The 16,966-nt window shown below is 42.7% G+C and overlaps 2 protein-coding genes across 3 annotated transcripts in view; both read right to left on the bottom strand.

Annotated features, from left to right (window-relative positions):
* Nucleotides 1-12,697, bottom strand: part of mRpL11 (mitochondrial ribosomal protein L11) — a 34,163-nt gene extending 21,466 nt beyond the window's left edge. The window contains exons 1-3 of one of the 2 annotated variants that reach the window (XM_068380774.1): nt 12,580-12,697; nt 10,029-10,168; nt 4,245-4,434 (exon numbers count right to left, since the gene is read on the bottom strand). In XM_068380774.1, coding sequence (XP_068236875.1) covers nt 4,245-4,434; nt 10,029-10,163 — 325 coding nt within the window. In that variant the 5' untranslated portion in view covers nt 10,164-10,168; nt 12,580-12,697. Of the gene's footprint in view, nt 1-4,244; nt 4,435-10,028; nt 10,169-12,519 lie in introns of both variants that reach the window. The other variant, XM_068380773.1, reaches the window with a different exon arrangement.
* A 2,555-nt stretch (nt 12,698-15,252) lies between these two features.
* Nucleotides 15,253-16,966, bottom strand: part of LOC137640691 (probable glutamate receptor) — a 38,003-nt gene continuing 36,289 nt past the window's right edge. Inside the window, exon 14 of the mRNA XM_068373210.1 lies at nt 15,253-15,435. Within this exon, the coding sequence (XP_068229311.1) occupies nt 15,253-15,435 (183 nt within the window). The remainder of the gene's footprint in view (nt 15,436-16,966) is intronic.

Below are 16,966 nucleotides of genomic sequence, written 5' to 3' on the forward strand. Positions count from 1 at the left end.
GACTGATTACGGAAATCATCCAGGAATCGTCCCCAAGTTGCTGCCACCTGTCTGCGCAACTTTGTAGGCATCCCCCACTGGTGGACATGCAAGGGGACTGCCAATCCTAGCATTTGCGGCCTCGGCTGCTCCCTCTAGGATTCTTCCCTCCCCTGGAAGACTTCTTGCCTTTCCCGTCCTTGACAGGAAAGAGATTAGACACCACTAGCTTTGCTGCCGTCGTCGGTTTCGTGGTCTTGGTAGGATGTGGCTGCTGGGGTGCTGGAGGTTCATAGGGCTTGGATGTCAAAGCCCTATGTAGGAGGGAGTCTTGGTGGGACTTCCTCCACCTCTCAGCGGCATGCTCCATGTCCTTAGGCTCAAACAGGTTCGTTCCCAACACGGAAGAATGTCTGAGCCTGCTGATCTCGGTGCTAGTGACCTTTTGATGGAACCTTTCAGACACCGCATCCCTACGTTTCAGGATGGTGTTTGCCCACATGTTCGAGACTTGGTGGGACAGAAACTCGATCGTGCGAGTGCCTGAGAGTAAAAAGGTCTCCATAGCTTTCCTGGTACGTTCTTTGGACAAATCCTCCGAACGTATCAGGATACCTAAGGTCCCTAACCAGATATCCAGCCACGAAGTGGCCTGCATGGCACACTTCGCAACCTTCTCCTGATTAAGGATCTCAGTTGCCGAGGATGAGACCTGCCGGTTGGAGAGTCTCTCAAGAGGGACTCTCCTGGTAAGCTCTTCCAAAGAATGGTGAAGGGGAAGAGCTAAACAAGGCTCCTCTAAGATCTCGAAGTACCTCCTCTGCTGTACCCAAGGAGGTGGGAGAAGCTTGTTACAGGCACTGGATCGGCTGGAGGAAGCTAGCTCGGAGAGCTGGACTCCAATCTTGTCCCTGGCACTCTTAACCCCTTAAGACCAGGGCAAAGCTGCACTGGCCTTAGAGGGTTTTTGAGTCCCAAATACTCGGTCCAAGACCGTGTCTTTGCCCTCTCGAGGTGGAATCTCTGGGTCAGCAAACCCATTGAGAGGCCTCATAAGGGTCAGAACCTGCCAAAACGCATGTTCTGACTCCTGCAGCTCTCCTCCTGAAGGACTAGCAGCGAAGTCTCCTGTCCCCAAAGGCTCTTCTTGGGGAGACTCGCGGACGTTCTCCGAGTGACTGGCTGGCTCCGGTCTAAGTCTTGACGAGGACTTTGGTACTGTCTTGGAGTCCTTCGACTCCCTCCTGGGAAAGATGCAGGACTCCAACAACGACGGAGGTAGGCTCTTCTCTGCCCCTACCCGAGAAGACTTTTCAGCGCGAGGTGGGGTTTCCCTCATTGGTGCGATGGGGGAACGTCCCACCTCACGTGACTCCCCTGAGGACGGGAAAACCTCGTCCGAAGGGGAGGGAGAAAAAGTCTGGGGGGGGAGGGGGCCTGCCTCGAAGGCTTACGAGGAGACAGCTTTGTCCTCGGAGAAGTCACCGCGTCCGAAACTCCTCTTTTTCTCTTCAGGGGAGTAGATGCTGCCAAGCATTTGTGGCCTAGCTCAGAGAGAACAGGCTTAAAAGCCTGCGCGACTGCTCTGATCAGGCTGCTGGCTGACGGCTGCGCTGTAAGACACTCCCTCTGAAAGGACATGATCTCTGGGAGGAGTTTCCATAGGGGGGTTCGCCTGCAAAGAAAAAGAAGACAAAGAAGAAATGTCCCTGGACCTTTCTGGAACCTTCCCCTCTACCGGCAATCGCGCTGTTCTGAGCTTGTGGGGGGGAATGGCGACCTTGCCGCGCATTGTCCTGCAGCCTCGCGCGTGGGAGGATACTGACGATCGCGCTGGCGCTTGCGTGATGGGGAATACCCAGGGTCGCGCACGGGAGACTGTTGGCGCGCGTGCGAGGGTGATTGCGAGGGTGCGCGCGGGCAAGCGATGGTGCGTAGGAGCATGCCCAGGAAGCAGATTGCGCGCTCGCGCGCGCGAGGGTGAATGTTCCCACGTGCGAGCGCGCAGGATCAGGATGATCGTGCGCTCTAGAAGATGTCGATGGGCGCGCATGCAAGAGAGATATCTCTTGCGCGCGGGTGCGCAGCTGGACCCTGTGTACGTTGGCGCGCCTCTCGTGGGCGCACATCAGGCTGGTGATGCATCAGTGCTGTGGGAGATGGGCGTGGGCGCGTGTAGGTGACAGCGCGCAATTACGCACTGGCGAGGGATGGCGCGCAGGTGAAGGTAGAGGGCGCGTTGGCGAGTGCTGGCGAGTAGGGGAAGCCTTAAACTTCCCTACTGCACCCAGATCCGAAGATCGTGGGCGCGCAGGAGAGTGCTGGCGCGTTGGTGAACGCTAGCGCGCATGGCACGCAGCAGGTTGAGTGCGCGCAGTGGCGCGCTGGCGATCAGGTGAGCACTGGCGCGCTTTAGCAGGAACACCGGCAGCAGGTGCGCGCTGGCGCGCAGGTGAGCGCTGACGCACTTTATCAGGAACGTCGGCAGCAGGTGCCCGCTGGCATGCTATATCAGCAACAGTAGGAGAGCGCCTGTGCGCTAACTCCGAAACGTAAGGGACATGTGCGCTAATTTGCGCGTATGCCCTTGTTGCCCTGAAGGGACCGTTGCCTGTTTTATAAAAACAGGTTTAGTTGGCGGCCACAGCGCATCAGCAGCCAGGAACGGCGACGGCAATTCAGCAGGTCTGACGGGTGGAAGGTCGCCGTGCCCTTTGTCAGGACGACCTTCCACCGAAGGGGATCGCAAACGATCCGCAGAGAGGTCCAGGGTTGTAGCAGGAACAGTCGGAGATTGGTGACGAGGCTCCTCTGCGGCGGACTGCGACGATGATGTTGAACCGAAGAAGCGTCTCCTCACACCCTTATGAGGTGAAGGAAGGCCTCTCCGGCGAAGAGGAAGGCGAGCCTTACGACGTATGCGCCCTCTAGGGGCCGTTGGGTCAGCAAGCTGACCATCGGCAGTCCTCCGAAGAGGAGTCTCTGTGAGTAAACTCCCCCGAGGGGGAGAATCACCGGCAGGAGAGACTGTTGGACTTAGTTCCTCCCTCGAAGGTTGAGCAGAGGGAGAAACTAAGCCTTCCGCTACAGCAGGTTGAGAAGTTGCAGAGGTAGGAGATACCGCATTGGATACCTCTGCCACCACAACGTCGACGACAGACAGAGGATCAACCTCTGCCAAAGTCAGAGATTGCTTGACAGCGGCACCCAACCGGATGATGTCAAACAAGGCTTCCTTAGAGGGCGAACCTTCGAGCCCCAAGGAAGACCAAAGCTGGAATAAATCAGTTGCATTGATATTAACATTTAAATCCTCCCTGGGGGAAGAGGTGGAGCTGCCTCGCTAGGGGAGGCAACGCCATCTCTCGAACCCCGAGATCGGGAAACAGAACCACGGTCTACGCTACCCCTCGACGGTTTCTCGGAAGAAACCGATCGAGTGGGAGCTTCGGAGGAGGTTTGGGCAACGAAGGAAGAGTCCTTGGGATTTTCTCCTTTCAAAGAAATCTTCGAAGGAGAAATATCCCGCCTGGACTTCTTCTTCCGTCGCCGAGAAAACCTCTCCCACTGGGAGGTAGACCACTCCCTACACTCACTACATTTATTACTACTATCACACCGTTGGCCCCTACAGTAAGGACAAAGGGTGTGAGGGTCCGTCTCGACCGCCGACATAAATGTACCACAAGGGCAGTCGGGTAAACCAGGACACTTGCGCATTTTTGCAGAGGCCAACTTCGCACACAAACCTGTAGGAGAAAAAGCAGAAAGACATTAATGGCTGTCAGAGAGGCGAGGGTGAGAGCGGACACGTCCGACTACCACCCGAGCCGAGAGCAAAGTGAGCTCAAGCACAGGTGTGTGTGTGTGGGGGGGGGGGGGGGGGTTTAGCAGGCTACCCTCCCGACCCCCCGCTAACTAGCGGTGGGGTAGTAAACCCTCGTTAAAATTCTAATGGCTCGTTATTTCAGCTACGCCGAAAGTAATAACCCCTATTAAATAGTGTGGTTTGTATGTCAGTTACGGAACAATTTGGAATTAGAAAAAGAATATAGAGAGAAATTTAGGGTTAAGCTGAAGGAAAGTTTCCTACAGTTTGAGAGCTGTCTTGCCTGTCACAAGGCTTTAGCTAAAAAAAGATATTCCACATTGAAATCAAGTGAATTAATCATAGTATTCTCTCAGCAAGAAGGATTTAAAGGACAAAAGGTTTGTATCTGTGTAAGAGCAAACATCATTCCTACTAGATATCAAAGAGCTCTAACCTGTGTACATAGCTCCTCTCTGTACTCCTGCAGCTTGCTTCAAGAAATATGTTGTCGTTGGATGATGAATAATGAGGTTGTAAGTCCTGTCAGAATTCACATGTATTCTACAAGGAAGAGGTATACCTTCTTTGTAGTGAGCTGTTCTTGCATTGAAGTCCTTGCAAAATGATGCAATATTCAAACCACGCTGAAAAGAAATTTTGACCTGTTAAACTGAATTTGTAAAATGCAGCACAAAAAAAATAAATGGTAAAATTACAGTAATTGGTATTTTTCCTATAAAAATCAGTGCTATAAAATCACATAATGTATTTCTAAAGTAATTTGTTTTTCTAATCATACAAAGCCAAGGTAGTTATAACTACTGGCAGCTAACAGCGAAGCCCCGCCCACTTATCAGTCAGCTAGACACTTGCTTTTGACCTTACGCTTTGGGGTTGCGTGGTGGTAGAGGCAGGAAGTGTGTGTTAAAGCACTCAGGTTTGTATAGTTTTGAAAAATACAAATTACTTTGAAAATTTGATTTGTTCCTAATCAAATATACAAACCCTCGTACTTTAATAGGAGAAAAATCCTTATTTGGTGAAGAAGGCCCTAAGAACCAAAATCTGGGTGTGTTAACTTTCTCATGAAATATTAGTGCACCTGGTCCTGTGTACAAGTGAAGGTGACTCCTGCCAAACTCCTAATGATATAAGCATGGTGATGTCACTGGTGCTAGGTTAGGCCCATACCAATTAGAAATGGTATTCAGTCACAGGAGAATATATAAACTTGTACAGGATTTATTTTCTGAATTAATATGCATATAAGTGGGTTTAAATATATTTTATCCATCATCCAAAACACCTGGGAGGATGGGTGAGATTCCTCTTAGAAAATCTTGTTTAAAAAGAATGGTTGCTTGATTATTATCATTATGACTAGCTAAGCTACAACCCTAGTTAGAAGAGCAAGATGCTATAAGCTGAAGTGCCCCAACAGGGAAAAATAGCCCAGTGAGGAAAGGAGATAAGGAAATAAATATTATGAAGCTCACCCGCATCTGCTGTCTGATCCAGCTCATAGTGGCCGTGACTGTTGCACCCACAAAAGGGGGACAAGAAAGAAATGTTGAAGGCCAGTCATTTTACATTTCATTCTAGGCTTTTGCCAAAGCTGTTATCTTGTTTTTTTATGAGAGCTAGGCTAGTTACTTAACGTCTTGAGCAGCCATCACAAAAACAACAGTAAAGGTACCCAAGAAATTGTGGGCATTCTACCGCAGGCAGTTGGAAGTAAAGATAATCTGCATTAGCAGACTCCTGCCTTAATACCTGAACCACTGACTGGTTCTTCCTGAGTGCTAAGGACGACCCAATATCCCTAACATCATGGGCCCTTGTTCAAGTTGGACCTCCTACCACTTAGCCAGTTAAGGCACAAGTAATGCCCTAAAAAACTAAAAAATAAACAGTCTTCTGGATATCTTTCTGTTCATCCTGTTCATCAGGCCTAAAGTGTATTGTCTTCTTGAAATAAAACCATGTCTCCCCAACAGGACAGAAAATATATTCTGCCCAGACATTACACAAGGCAGAATCTTTTTAGACCTACTGGCAAGGAGTAAATTACTCTATCCAGAGATCTGGTCAGTGGCACTATTTAGAACCTCTTTGGCTAGTTCCAACCACAGGGCCTCGAACCCTGCAGTGCTCCGAAGAGCATGTCAATAAACGTTTTCCCTCTCCTTACAGTGCACTCTTGTATCTTCTCCCAGGCTGTTGATCTGCCTCATTAAAGATGGCACTTTTAGGAAGGTAGACTCTGTCTCGGGATTTTTAGTTTCTGCCGGAGCTAGACCTGCATCTGTCGTAGAGGGGTCTGTTGCCTCTTACAATTCCTCCCACAGTTCATTTGCTCGTGGTTCTATCTGGACCAAGGACCGAGCCTGGATGATGGTCCATTGAAGTAGAAGGGGTTAGACCGTGCCTTGAGGCTTGAGGTGACTCCTCCGCTCCCGGACTCACCTTGGGAATTGGCATTGCATTTGGACTGAGCCATCCTTAGTACATGTGGTCTTTTTTAGGGCAGAGCTCCTGCTATGAAGTCATGGGGAATCTAAGCCTCCTTCCGAGATAGTTGAGAGCGTGTGCTCGAAGGAGAATGATCGAGTGAGAACTTTACGGTTAGTATATTCCCGTCTCAGCATTACAGGATCTTCCTTTAGGTCTCGTGAGCCATGAAAAGTACATGCTCTTGGCAATGCCTGCACTTTAAAGTGTGCGAGATGTGGTATATCTGAAGGGTAGGAAGGCATTGCACACCTACTGCCAGGAACGCCAGGAAAAGACAGCGTGCCCACATATGGTTTCTAAATTGTCATAAACAACCAATCACACTGAAAAGAATTTAAGAAAAATTATTAGCCAAGTTCAGTCACACCGAGAGTATGTCTCTACACCTTGGCGACTAAAGTCAAAGTAGCTACCCAGTAAGCCAGCATTAACTCGTGGCTTCCAAGCCACCTACCCACCTGTAACTACCAACACCTCTTAACAGCTTAATTTCCAGCTTCGTTGATATCATAATCTTATTAAAGGACGAGAGTTTGTATTAGTGTAGGAGCAAACAATATTGTAAGATTCTGATGAATACGTTTTGGTTCATAGAGTTTGTAATTACATATGAAATTTAGTGTTGAACTCACCGGATTAAGGATTACAGATATTAGGTTGCATTTTATAATGAAGCTTTTTTTGTATTACAATGAATTTTGATGATGAAGTACATTTCAGCTGTATGAAAATTAGTGATAAGGCGAGTTTAGATTAATATAGTGTATAAGGTAAAACTGTGAATGTATGTGATTGTATGCATGTGTAGATAGTGAATAAAATACTGTCGAAAATAAGCAGAAGTGTATTTGATTCTGGCCCATAACCACATTCGAAGGGCCTGGACTCTTGAAGGTAACTGCACGATGGATGAGGCAATCATGGTACCCTTCCTCCTCTCAACCATTGTTTCTATGTCCTTCTGAGGAAAGAGATGTAGCCTTCAGCACCATGGGGTTCCGGTGTTCAAATTGACCAGAGAATTTTGGAAATATCTGCAACTCTCCTCTTCAGTACTGAATTGACCAATTGGTTAGTTGAGTGGTATACAAAGAAAGTCACTGCTAACTGTACTTTACCAAGGACTCACGATTTTAAATATCCCGAGTAATGGCGAAGTAGTCGACTGGACTGGACCACTGGTGGATACAGGAGCCAGCTGGGGGCTGACCATGGAAGAGGATTCCATGGCAGCAGACTGCACCTCCACATTGAGTGCCTCAATGCACAATCCCATCACCAAAGAAGAGACTACGAGCTTGATCGCTAAAGGAGATGGGCTCGTGCCCTAAGGTACGTAGAATCTTTTTTATCAAGAGAGTGCGAGAGACCGTATCTTACTTGACAAGCTAGACCACAAAAAATTTGCAGGCCTGGTCTGAGAACTCACTCTGTCCAAGGTCATACAAGCAGTTCTACCCATGACAACTCCAATAAGGTCTTTGATAATTTAGAGGTGCTAAAGTGCCAATCAATGTCTGTGAATTGCACTGTCACAGAAACCACACTAGCCTCTCCAATCTCATTGCACTCACATATGAAAGCAAGAACGCCGACAAATGAACACCCAGTCACCATCAATCACCTCAGAAGACAGTTCTTTCCTCAAAGAAAAAGCACAATCCGGATCGAGATTGGAACTTGGAGTATACTCTGAAGATTTGAAGGCTTAGTTTTTATTCTTGCCTGGCCCCCTGCTCTTAGCAAAAAAGCCTCTCCCACTCACTACCATACATTAGTCTCTGTAATGAGTGTTTGTGAGCACCATATTGGGCAGTATCGGGCAGTATGCAGGTGCGTCACATTCATACTGGCTACCAGTTAGAAAAAGATCTTGACGCTGAATGAGCATAACAATTGAACTCGGTATTTGTAAGGCTGGTGAAAGCATTCCTGAAGGATCACCTCTTCTTGTTCCCGGTTGCGTGAAATTATGGGAAAATTCAGAGCAAGGGCTGGCCACACAAGGAAAGAACAGGTGACTTGTGATTTTATTCCTAGCCGCACAAGTGCTTGGCAACATCTACAGTGACCCGGGAGTCAAGAGTAGAACGATCACAAGGCAACCATTATGAAACCAATCTTGAGGCAACCGAGGATCACATTCCCAATCACAGTTAAGTGGGGGGAATGTCTCGTTGCGCGTAAAAGCGAAAAAACCAATCATTGGTTCCAGGGCGGATGGCACCTTTTACACGTGGTCGGACTGGTACAAAAAGGGCACCGATAACAGAAGCATACCCTTCTGTATCGTGTACCAAGACACCTTCCCTGTCTAGGTTGGTTCGAGATACTGCACCATTCCCTCTCTCTCTCGTGTTTCAGAAGAGAGCAGTCAAATATCCAGAAAATGGGGGAAGAAAGGCTGACCTCTACATACAGACAGTGGGTGTATTCGGTCTGGAATAAAACTGAACACATGGTAAAGCAGGAGCTTAAACTCCTGTACAGTACAGTACTGTGTACGGAGACATCTTCCCAGTTAGTTGGTTCTTGGTACCGCACCATCTCCGTAACAAGTAGGTGGGGAGAGAGTGCTCGGATTCTCCCACAAATCTTGTTGAGCTGTGTTCCTGGACTTTTTCTAAATAATCTTCCTCTTGGAGGTAGCAGAGTCTGAAAAATCTAACGAAAACATGGCAGAGGAGGAGGAACTACTAGAAGAATCGGAGGAGCGCAAACTTTTTTCGGGGTTTAGGTCTTAGAATCTAATGATGATACTTCCATGGATGAAGAGGCCAAAGAGAACTCTTAAAAGCAGCAGACAAAACCCTTTCAGCGCCCTCTACAGGTAAAGAGAGAGTTGGGAAGACACTGCAGTAGCAGCCTCAAAAGTTCTAGTGGTGGTAAAACCTTCTACCACTGACGGAGCACCAGCGAGGCCTAAGGAAGAACAACTTCCTTAGGTTCTGGTTGACATTGTACAGCCCTATGTAGCGAGGGGATGACTACAGACAGTCATGCCTCCTATTAAAGGCACATGGATTAGATTAAGGGCAGATTTCGACATATACCTATTACACTTTTACAGCTTTACCCAGAAACAACTGCAATAGTAATTATTTTTTTCATAATTACCCGAACACTACAGCATGTCTGCACATACATAATTATCATATACTGTAAATAGAAAGAAAAAAATCTAAACAGCCTAAATTTGAGAGGTAGGAAGAGTATGTGTATACTGCTTCGGCCCAAAGTCGAAGGTGCTAATCTTGCTGACTGATAATTGGGTGTGGTTTTTCCATCACCGGCCGGTAGTTATAACAACCCTGTTAAATATTAAAGGATGATGGTTCGTTTTCACATAGGAACAAATGTACATAATACTCTTCGTTACTCAAACTATAGTCGCCGCAGAGATTCCGGGTGAAATAAGTCCCAAACCCTGATGACGTCAGAGTAAGTCATGTTGTCTCCCGCTTAAATAGTGGTCACAACACATTATAAGTTAGAATAGTTTGAAATATGTAAGGGGATTTATTGCGACTACTGCTAGCGTGGCAGACAATGTGTTGATTATGATGTTAATAGGGGTTGGGGCATATTTCGCCGGGAATCTTTGCGGCGACTATAGTCTATAGTACTGTATCAGATATTGGTACAGTATAAATATTCAAATGGATTAAAATTTACCTTTTGGAACCTAACCAAAATAAAGTTCGGGTCTACCCCCAACACTTACCTGACCCAACACTGGACCTAGTGGAGGACCAGCTACAGCCATCCCAGAAGGTATGATGGCTCTGATGATATTACTGTGAACAACTTTTTCAACAGCCTTCCTCATGGCCTTCATTTTTCCGCCAGCTTTCGACATTTTAGCTGCAACAAAGAGTCAGTATCATTAGTCTTTACCTTTTTGTTGAAGAACAGTACACTATGCAAAGAGAAACATGGGGGAATCCTTGTATAAAATAAAGTTAAACATCTTATAAGCAATTTAATAACTAATTTAATAAAGGTATGATATATGTAACATACATATATTAAGTGAATCACATCTGAAATTATTCAATAAATATGAGGTATATAGTACTATGCAGATATCAAGGAAAGTTCATTCTCATATGCAATTTTACTTTATCAGTATAAAATGACTTTAAAATAGACAGCAATTGTAAAAGAGAGGTTGATCTTGGTACTTATTAGTTAGGTATTTTTGGCCTGTTGAAGGGATATCAAGACTGCATAAGGTTTCCAAATAAATTATAAAATCCTGAATAATAATGTTCAGACCTTATCGAATTACTTCATTAAAACTAAACAATGAAAAAAAATGAAAAATACAATATAAGTTTTCTAAGTACCATGCTTATTTTGAGGTATGAGTGAAGTTTTGTAAAATATCACATGTGTCTACTAAGTACAGAATAGGCTATTTATTACAATACTACTGTATCTTGTAACAAACCTGGATATAATAGGGAATATTAAACTACTATCTATGTCAAAACTCTTGCATAGGTTGATTATTTTAATATCTCTTTTAGACACTCAATCTGATTAAGCTTCCCTAAATTTTCTTTGATAGTCTTTTTTTTTCATTTCAGCAAGTTCTGACTGTTATGTATGAAACTTAATAAGTGGAAATAAACAAGCTTTTACCACTTCCATATTAATGACAGGATACCATCAATTAATTAATGAATCACTTCCATATGAATCATAGAATTTCGTTGCTGAATTATGAGTACTGTATGCTGCAAAATAATCAGTCGTCAAATTTTTAACAAAATCACAAATTCTCAAAGTAATTTAAATTTTTCCTAACTAAACAAACCAGTGTCATTTAATAGGCACATATTTCAGTGAAACTGGAACGGCCATTAAGGTTTTAACGAGGTAAACATCGTTGCTGGATGGTGGAGGGTATGCCCACCCACCAGGCAGGTGGAGCAACCTGCGACTTGCGAGGAGGTTGGCTTGGGCACCGAAACTTCAAGGACCCAGGTTCATATAAGAAAAACTTAAAAATTCTAAAGGATTAGATGGTATGGACACTTGTTAGGAAGAGATGAACATCATCTTGAAAGAAATACGATGAAGATGGAAGTTCGGGGTAGAAAGAAGCGAGGAAGACAAAGAAAGAGATGTTGTAATTGTGTAGGGGAAGATTTGCTATTCAAGGGTATTGACGAAAACAAAGCACGGGACCCCATATAGAAATGGGTTACAGCTGAGAAGAAGAAAGTAGTTTCTATATTTCCTAGATAAAAAAGCTGAGACTTTTAATGACTTCAGCATAGCTGGGTCAGCTGTTACGCTTGTAACAAGGTGAAAATAGTTGCCTGACGGGTAGGCTCCGTCCACCAAGTAGGTGGAGCAAGCTTCACTTGATCTTTAACCTACGATTTGAGGGGGTAGGTGAGGTGGACAGTGTAACTTAAAATTTCTCAGGTTTTTGTGCCCCGTTAAAAATTTACAGGTGTTTCAAACTGTCTTGGTGATGTTAAATGACAGAAAATTGTACTTTTCCAGTTTAAGGACAGGTTAGATCAGGATATCTCTGAAAAACCCCTTTCAGAAAATAAATACAGGGTTGAGAATTACTCTTAGGTTAAGCTAAGGATACGGCAATCTAAGGCAGGTCGTACCCGTAAGTAAGGAAGTAAAGATGCGGGTCCTAAGTTAGGTTAAGTGGTGCTCTTGTTTCTCTCCCTTTTATGATATGGTTTTCTAGTCGTAACTTTTGGAATTTTAAAACACCTATAGGGCGAAAAATATACATGTCCACAATTATTCTAATCAGAACAGTTCAAAAGTACACATAAATAGGGGTGTATGTATGATAGCGGCCACCTGTATGTATTATTATGGCTAGCCTAACTTAGAATACGGCAGTGGAATGGGGGGGGGGGGGTCGCAGGGGGGCATTAGCACCCCCTTCAGGTAAGTAGGTAGGGACACGGCGTGTAGATTAGGTTGGCTAATGTCCATTTTTAATCCACACTGGAGGAACTGGCCGCTGATATACAAAGGCCCCAACACCATATTGCCAGAATGGCAATAACATGTTTATAATGGCAATAAAATGTTTTTAGTACCTACAAGCATATTAATAAGGACACCTGAGCAATCATAAATTGTCTATCGTAATCTATCGTAAAGCCCGGCTTCTAGCGCACGATAGCCAAGTCTATATTGATTCTAAGATATCTACGATAATATATTACCTGTAATAAAATATCAGCACGGTCTCAATAGTTGATTTAGGGATAATAGGTGATACTTGCTTGTAATAAACTGAAGACAAACAACGATTGAAAGGAAATAGATTACTTTCTAGAGCAAAAGGTCTGTCCAATGTTGTTATTGTGAGCGTTGACTGTTAGGTTGGGTAAGGCCTTTGTAACGGCAACCCTTGGGAGTCTAGCTTTGTTTAAGTTTTTACATTAACTAATTTTGGTTTAGAGTTTTTTTTTTTAGTATTTCTTTTCTGGTTTTCCATAGTTTGTAAAAGATATTCCTGTGTTTACATATGCTTTTATCATTGTCTATCTAAAAAAGTAGCAGGATTTTTATTGTCTTTATTTACTTCTGCACAAGTAAAATGCACTCATTGCTCCAGGTATTGCAGTTTATTGAGAAATATATAAATTTTTCGTGCTCTTCGCATAATTTGCATTTTGTATCTGTAACTTTAATTTTTTTTTCCTCTATTGCAGATCATAGAAGAATGTTAATGCATACTCTAAAAAGTAGTTCTAAATCTTGTCAGTTTCCATGAAGGATTTCTTCTCCCCTATATATGGTCTCAATTTATTGTAAAGTTGTGGTTTGATTTTCTTTCTCATTTATCCTTCCATGTCTTTTGTACACCAAGAAGAGTATATTTTTTATTGCAACATTGACCTCTTAACTTAGGGATTTTCTCACCTTTAACGGAAAATCTTGATCTCGAATCTGTTAATATTAATAATATTAATATTACTTGCCAAACTACCAACCTTGTTGGAAAAGCGGGATGCCATAAGCCCAGGGGCTCCAACAGGGAAAATAGCCCAATGAGGAAAGGATACAAAGAAAAAGAAAATAGTTTAAGAACAGCAACAACATTGAAATAAATATTTCCTATATAAACTATAAAAAACTTTAACAAAACAAATCAGAGAAATTAGATGGAATAGTGTGCCCGAGTGTACCCTCAAGCAGGAGAACTCTAACCCAAGACAGTGGAAGACTATGGTACAGAGGCTATGGCACTACCCAAGACTAGAGAACAATGATTTGATTTCAGAGTTTCCTTCTCCTAGAAGAGCTGCTTACCATAGCTAAAGAGTCTCTTCTACCTTTACCAAGAGGAAAGCAGCCACTCAAAAATTAGGGCAGTAGTTAACCCCTTTGGTAAAGAAAAATTAATTGGTAATCTCAGTGTTGTCAGGTGTATGAGGACAGAGGAGAATATGTAAAGAATAGGCCAGACTATTCGGTGTAAGTGTAGGCAAAGGGAAAGTGAACCGTAACCAGAGATAAGAATCCAATGTAGTACTGTCTGGTCAGTCAGAGGACCCCTCAACTCTCCACTGGTAGCATCTCAACGGATGGCTGGTGCCCTGGCCAACCTACTACCTACTAATCAGGAAAGAGAGTTTCCTGGGTGTGTAAATTCTGCAAAATGCCTAAAAAATGTATTAAACAAACTGATCTTGAAGGTTCTGTAGTGAGTAGGGTTCCCCTACATGATAAGACCAGGAAAGCACTCCTTGAAGTAAAGTAGAGTAAAATAAAGTAAAGTAAACTAAAGTAAAGTAAAGTAGATTTATATAAAATAAAGTAAAGTAAAGTAAAGTAAATTTAAAAAAAATAAAGTAAAGTAAAATAAAGTAAAGTAAAGTAAATTTTGATAAAATAAAGTAAAGTAAAGAAAAGTAAAGTAAAGTAAATACACCTAAGATAAACATCACTTGTCTTATTATACCAACTTTTCTAGGTTATATGTCTGAATATTTCTCCAAAGTAATTGATCATTACTAAAAGAAAAAAAAATCTCCACATACATAGGAATTAAGCAAATAAAAAAGTGTCCAAGCTGCTTATTGTAGTTTTACAAAATCAACAGTTATTGAAATAGACTACATGGCGCGCATTTCTTCAAGATACGAAAATATGGTATCACATGTGTCTTGAGTTTTACATTTGGTGATGTAGTACACAAGTGGAACAGTATAATTTTCTCCAATGCGAAGATAAATCGTACACAGCTGATGGCTGTCAGGAGCACGATCGAACTAGTGCCTAGTTCTTGCCAATAAATCGATATTGGTGTCAGTTGCCATTACAACGATCTCTCTCTCTCTCTCTCTCTCTCTCTCTCTCTCTCTCTCTCTCTCTCTCTCTCTCTCTCTCTCTCTCTCTCTCTCTCTCTTCTTAACGGATCCCTGTTACTCCGTTCCCATCAGGACTTTTCTTTATTTTCTAATCATTATGCTAAGACTCCCACCCCCCCCCTTTTTTTTTTTACCCTGATCTCCTGTCTCTCTAAAACCTTGCGCACGTCCCAACTTGCCTCAGGTATGATGTCTAAATTTAAGATACATTCGTAATTTATGACAATATTTTCAGGTAATAATTATCAGACACATGTCTTCATTTTCCAAAGAGGGCTGTAGCAGTTGCCATTGTCCCCCTCTGAATAGAGGTGGGGAATGCCTTTTATTGAGGTGGCTGTATTTCTTCCTTTGCCCAGCCAAGGCTTCATATCAAGAAGTGGATCCCACTGTCTGCACGGTGGTCCCACACAGCTGATGAAGAGGAGACAAGTGTTCTAACATGAGATTCATCTATTCCTTGTCTTTAAATTTCTTTCATTACTGCTGAAGTTTTGACAAAATCAAAAGCCTTCTAATAGTGGTTTGTTTACACTGTTGATTTGTATTGGTAGAGTTTGCTTCTGTACTGTGTAATGATCACGTTTGTTGAGGCAAACCCTCTCTCACAATCTGTTTTGCTTGGAGACTGTCTCTACAACTATAGGCAGCTTCTTCATTTTGTAACTCTACGAAACCAAGGTGGACCTCTATTTTCCATTTACTTGTAGGACCTGGTTCAAAATCTTCAGCTCTTCTTGGTCCTGCTGTCATGGTCGATGACTGCAATTTGATTGATGAGTGTGTCAAAGGTCTTTTTTCTGTTAGCTGTGACACTGACCTGTGCTCTGTTTATTAAGGTTGTGAAAAGCCTTCCTTTCGTTTTACTAGACACTGCCTGGATAAACTGACCAGAGTTGATGAAGGGAGACTTGCCCATGCTTACCTGTATCGCCTTGCTCTTTGGTTGACAGCGATTGTGTATTTTCGAGAAAAAAACTTGAAAAAAATATCATCACAATATTTAGAACTTATTCATTCACATGCTCTCTCTCTCTCTCTCTCTCTCTCTCTCTCTCTCTCTCTCTCTCTCTCTCTCTCTCTCTCTCATCTTATGAGGCATGTATAACTAATGTATAAGATCAGAAAACACAGAAATATGAACCATATGAAAGAAGTCAGAATTCCAAAGGTGTATTACACAAAAGACACAGAAACGAAATTATATCTTAACAAGAGAGAAAAATAAGGAAATGTATAAAATAGAATAAAGGTTAAAAAAAAAAAAAAAAAAAAAAAACAATAATATCAAAAGCACTGCAAAGGAATACTGAATAACAAATGAAAACGTTAGCAACATTTGAACGGTCATGCAAGAAAAAATATTAGTAGAATAGAAATATAATAAATAATGTGAATCTTACTAGAATGTGGCGTATGTGACACGGAAAGGGTTTTGTTATCTATACATTTATAAATTAGATAAAGTAATTGAGTTGCAAAATTACATAACATATGACATGAATAATGTGAGATTACTATTTATTGCAGGAATTGAAATTGACTGGATTCAAACATTTTGAAAAATCTAACAATTTATAAAACTCAATGGGACTAATTCGATAAAAACTTCCATTAGACAATTTCTATGTTAAAATTTTTTTATTGCAGGACTTTGTTTGTTTGTATATGTCTGTGTGCGTTAGTTCAAATCTGAACAAATCAATCTTCTACGGTCAGAAGGCAGAGTGGGCTAAAATTAATGAAAGCGTACCTTAATTAAATCGATATTTAGGTCTCTCTCTCTCTCTCTCTCTCTCTCTCTCTCTCTCTCTCTCTCTCTCTCTCTCTCTCTCTCTCTCCTTTAGTGTTACACATGGGTGAACAGAAGCCAATAAGAATTTTATAAGAAATTATTTTCAGAAAATATTCGAATCAAGTAAGAGGTTTTGTAGAGTTGGAAGATTTTCACCTGGGACATATTTATGTTTTCACGCAAATTTGAGAGAGAGAGAGAGAGAGAGAGAGAGAGAGAGAGAGAGAGAGAGAGAGAGAGAGAGAGAGAGAGAGAGAGAGAAAATTGCTATTGTAAAAATAAATAATAACAATTCCATTTGCAATCGCTGATCAAATAGAGAATGGTTTTTATCTTTTTGGCATCGCGTCGCCCAAAGCTTTCTTATATCCGAGGGTATTGAGCTTCCATCAAACCTTTCATCGAATTTGTATGAAATTGAACTCAAAGTCTTGATAAAGAGCGTAATACTTTGCAATAAGAGCCTGGTATGTAGCCAAAGGTGAAAGTTCTGTCTTC

Source organism: Palaemon carinicauda, chromosome 1 (assembly GCF_036898095.1).
Source record: "Palaemon carinicauda isolate YSFRI2023 chromosome 1, ASM3689809v2, whole genome shotgun sequence".
Classification (NCBI taxonomy): Eukaryota; Metazoa; Arthropoda; class Malacostraca; order Decapoda; family Palaemonidae; genus Palaemon; species Palaemon carinicauda.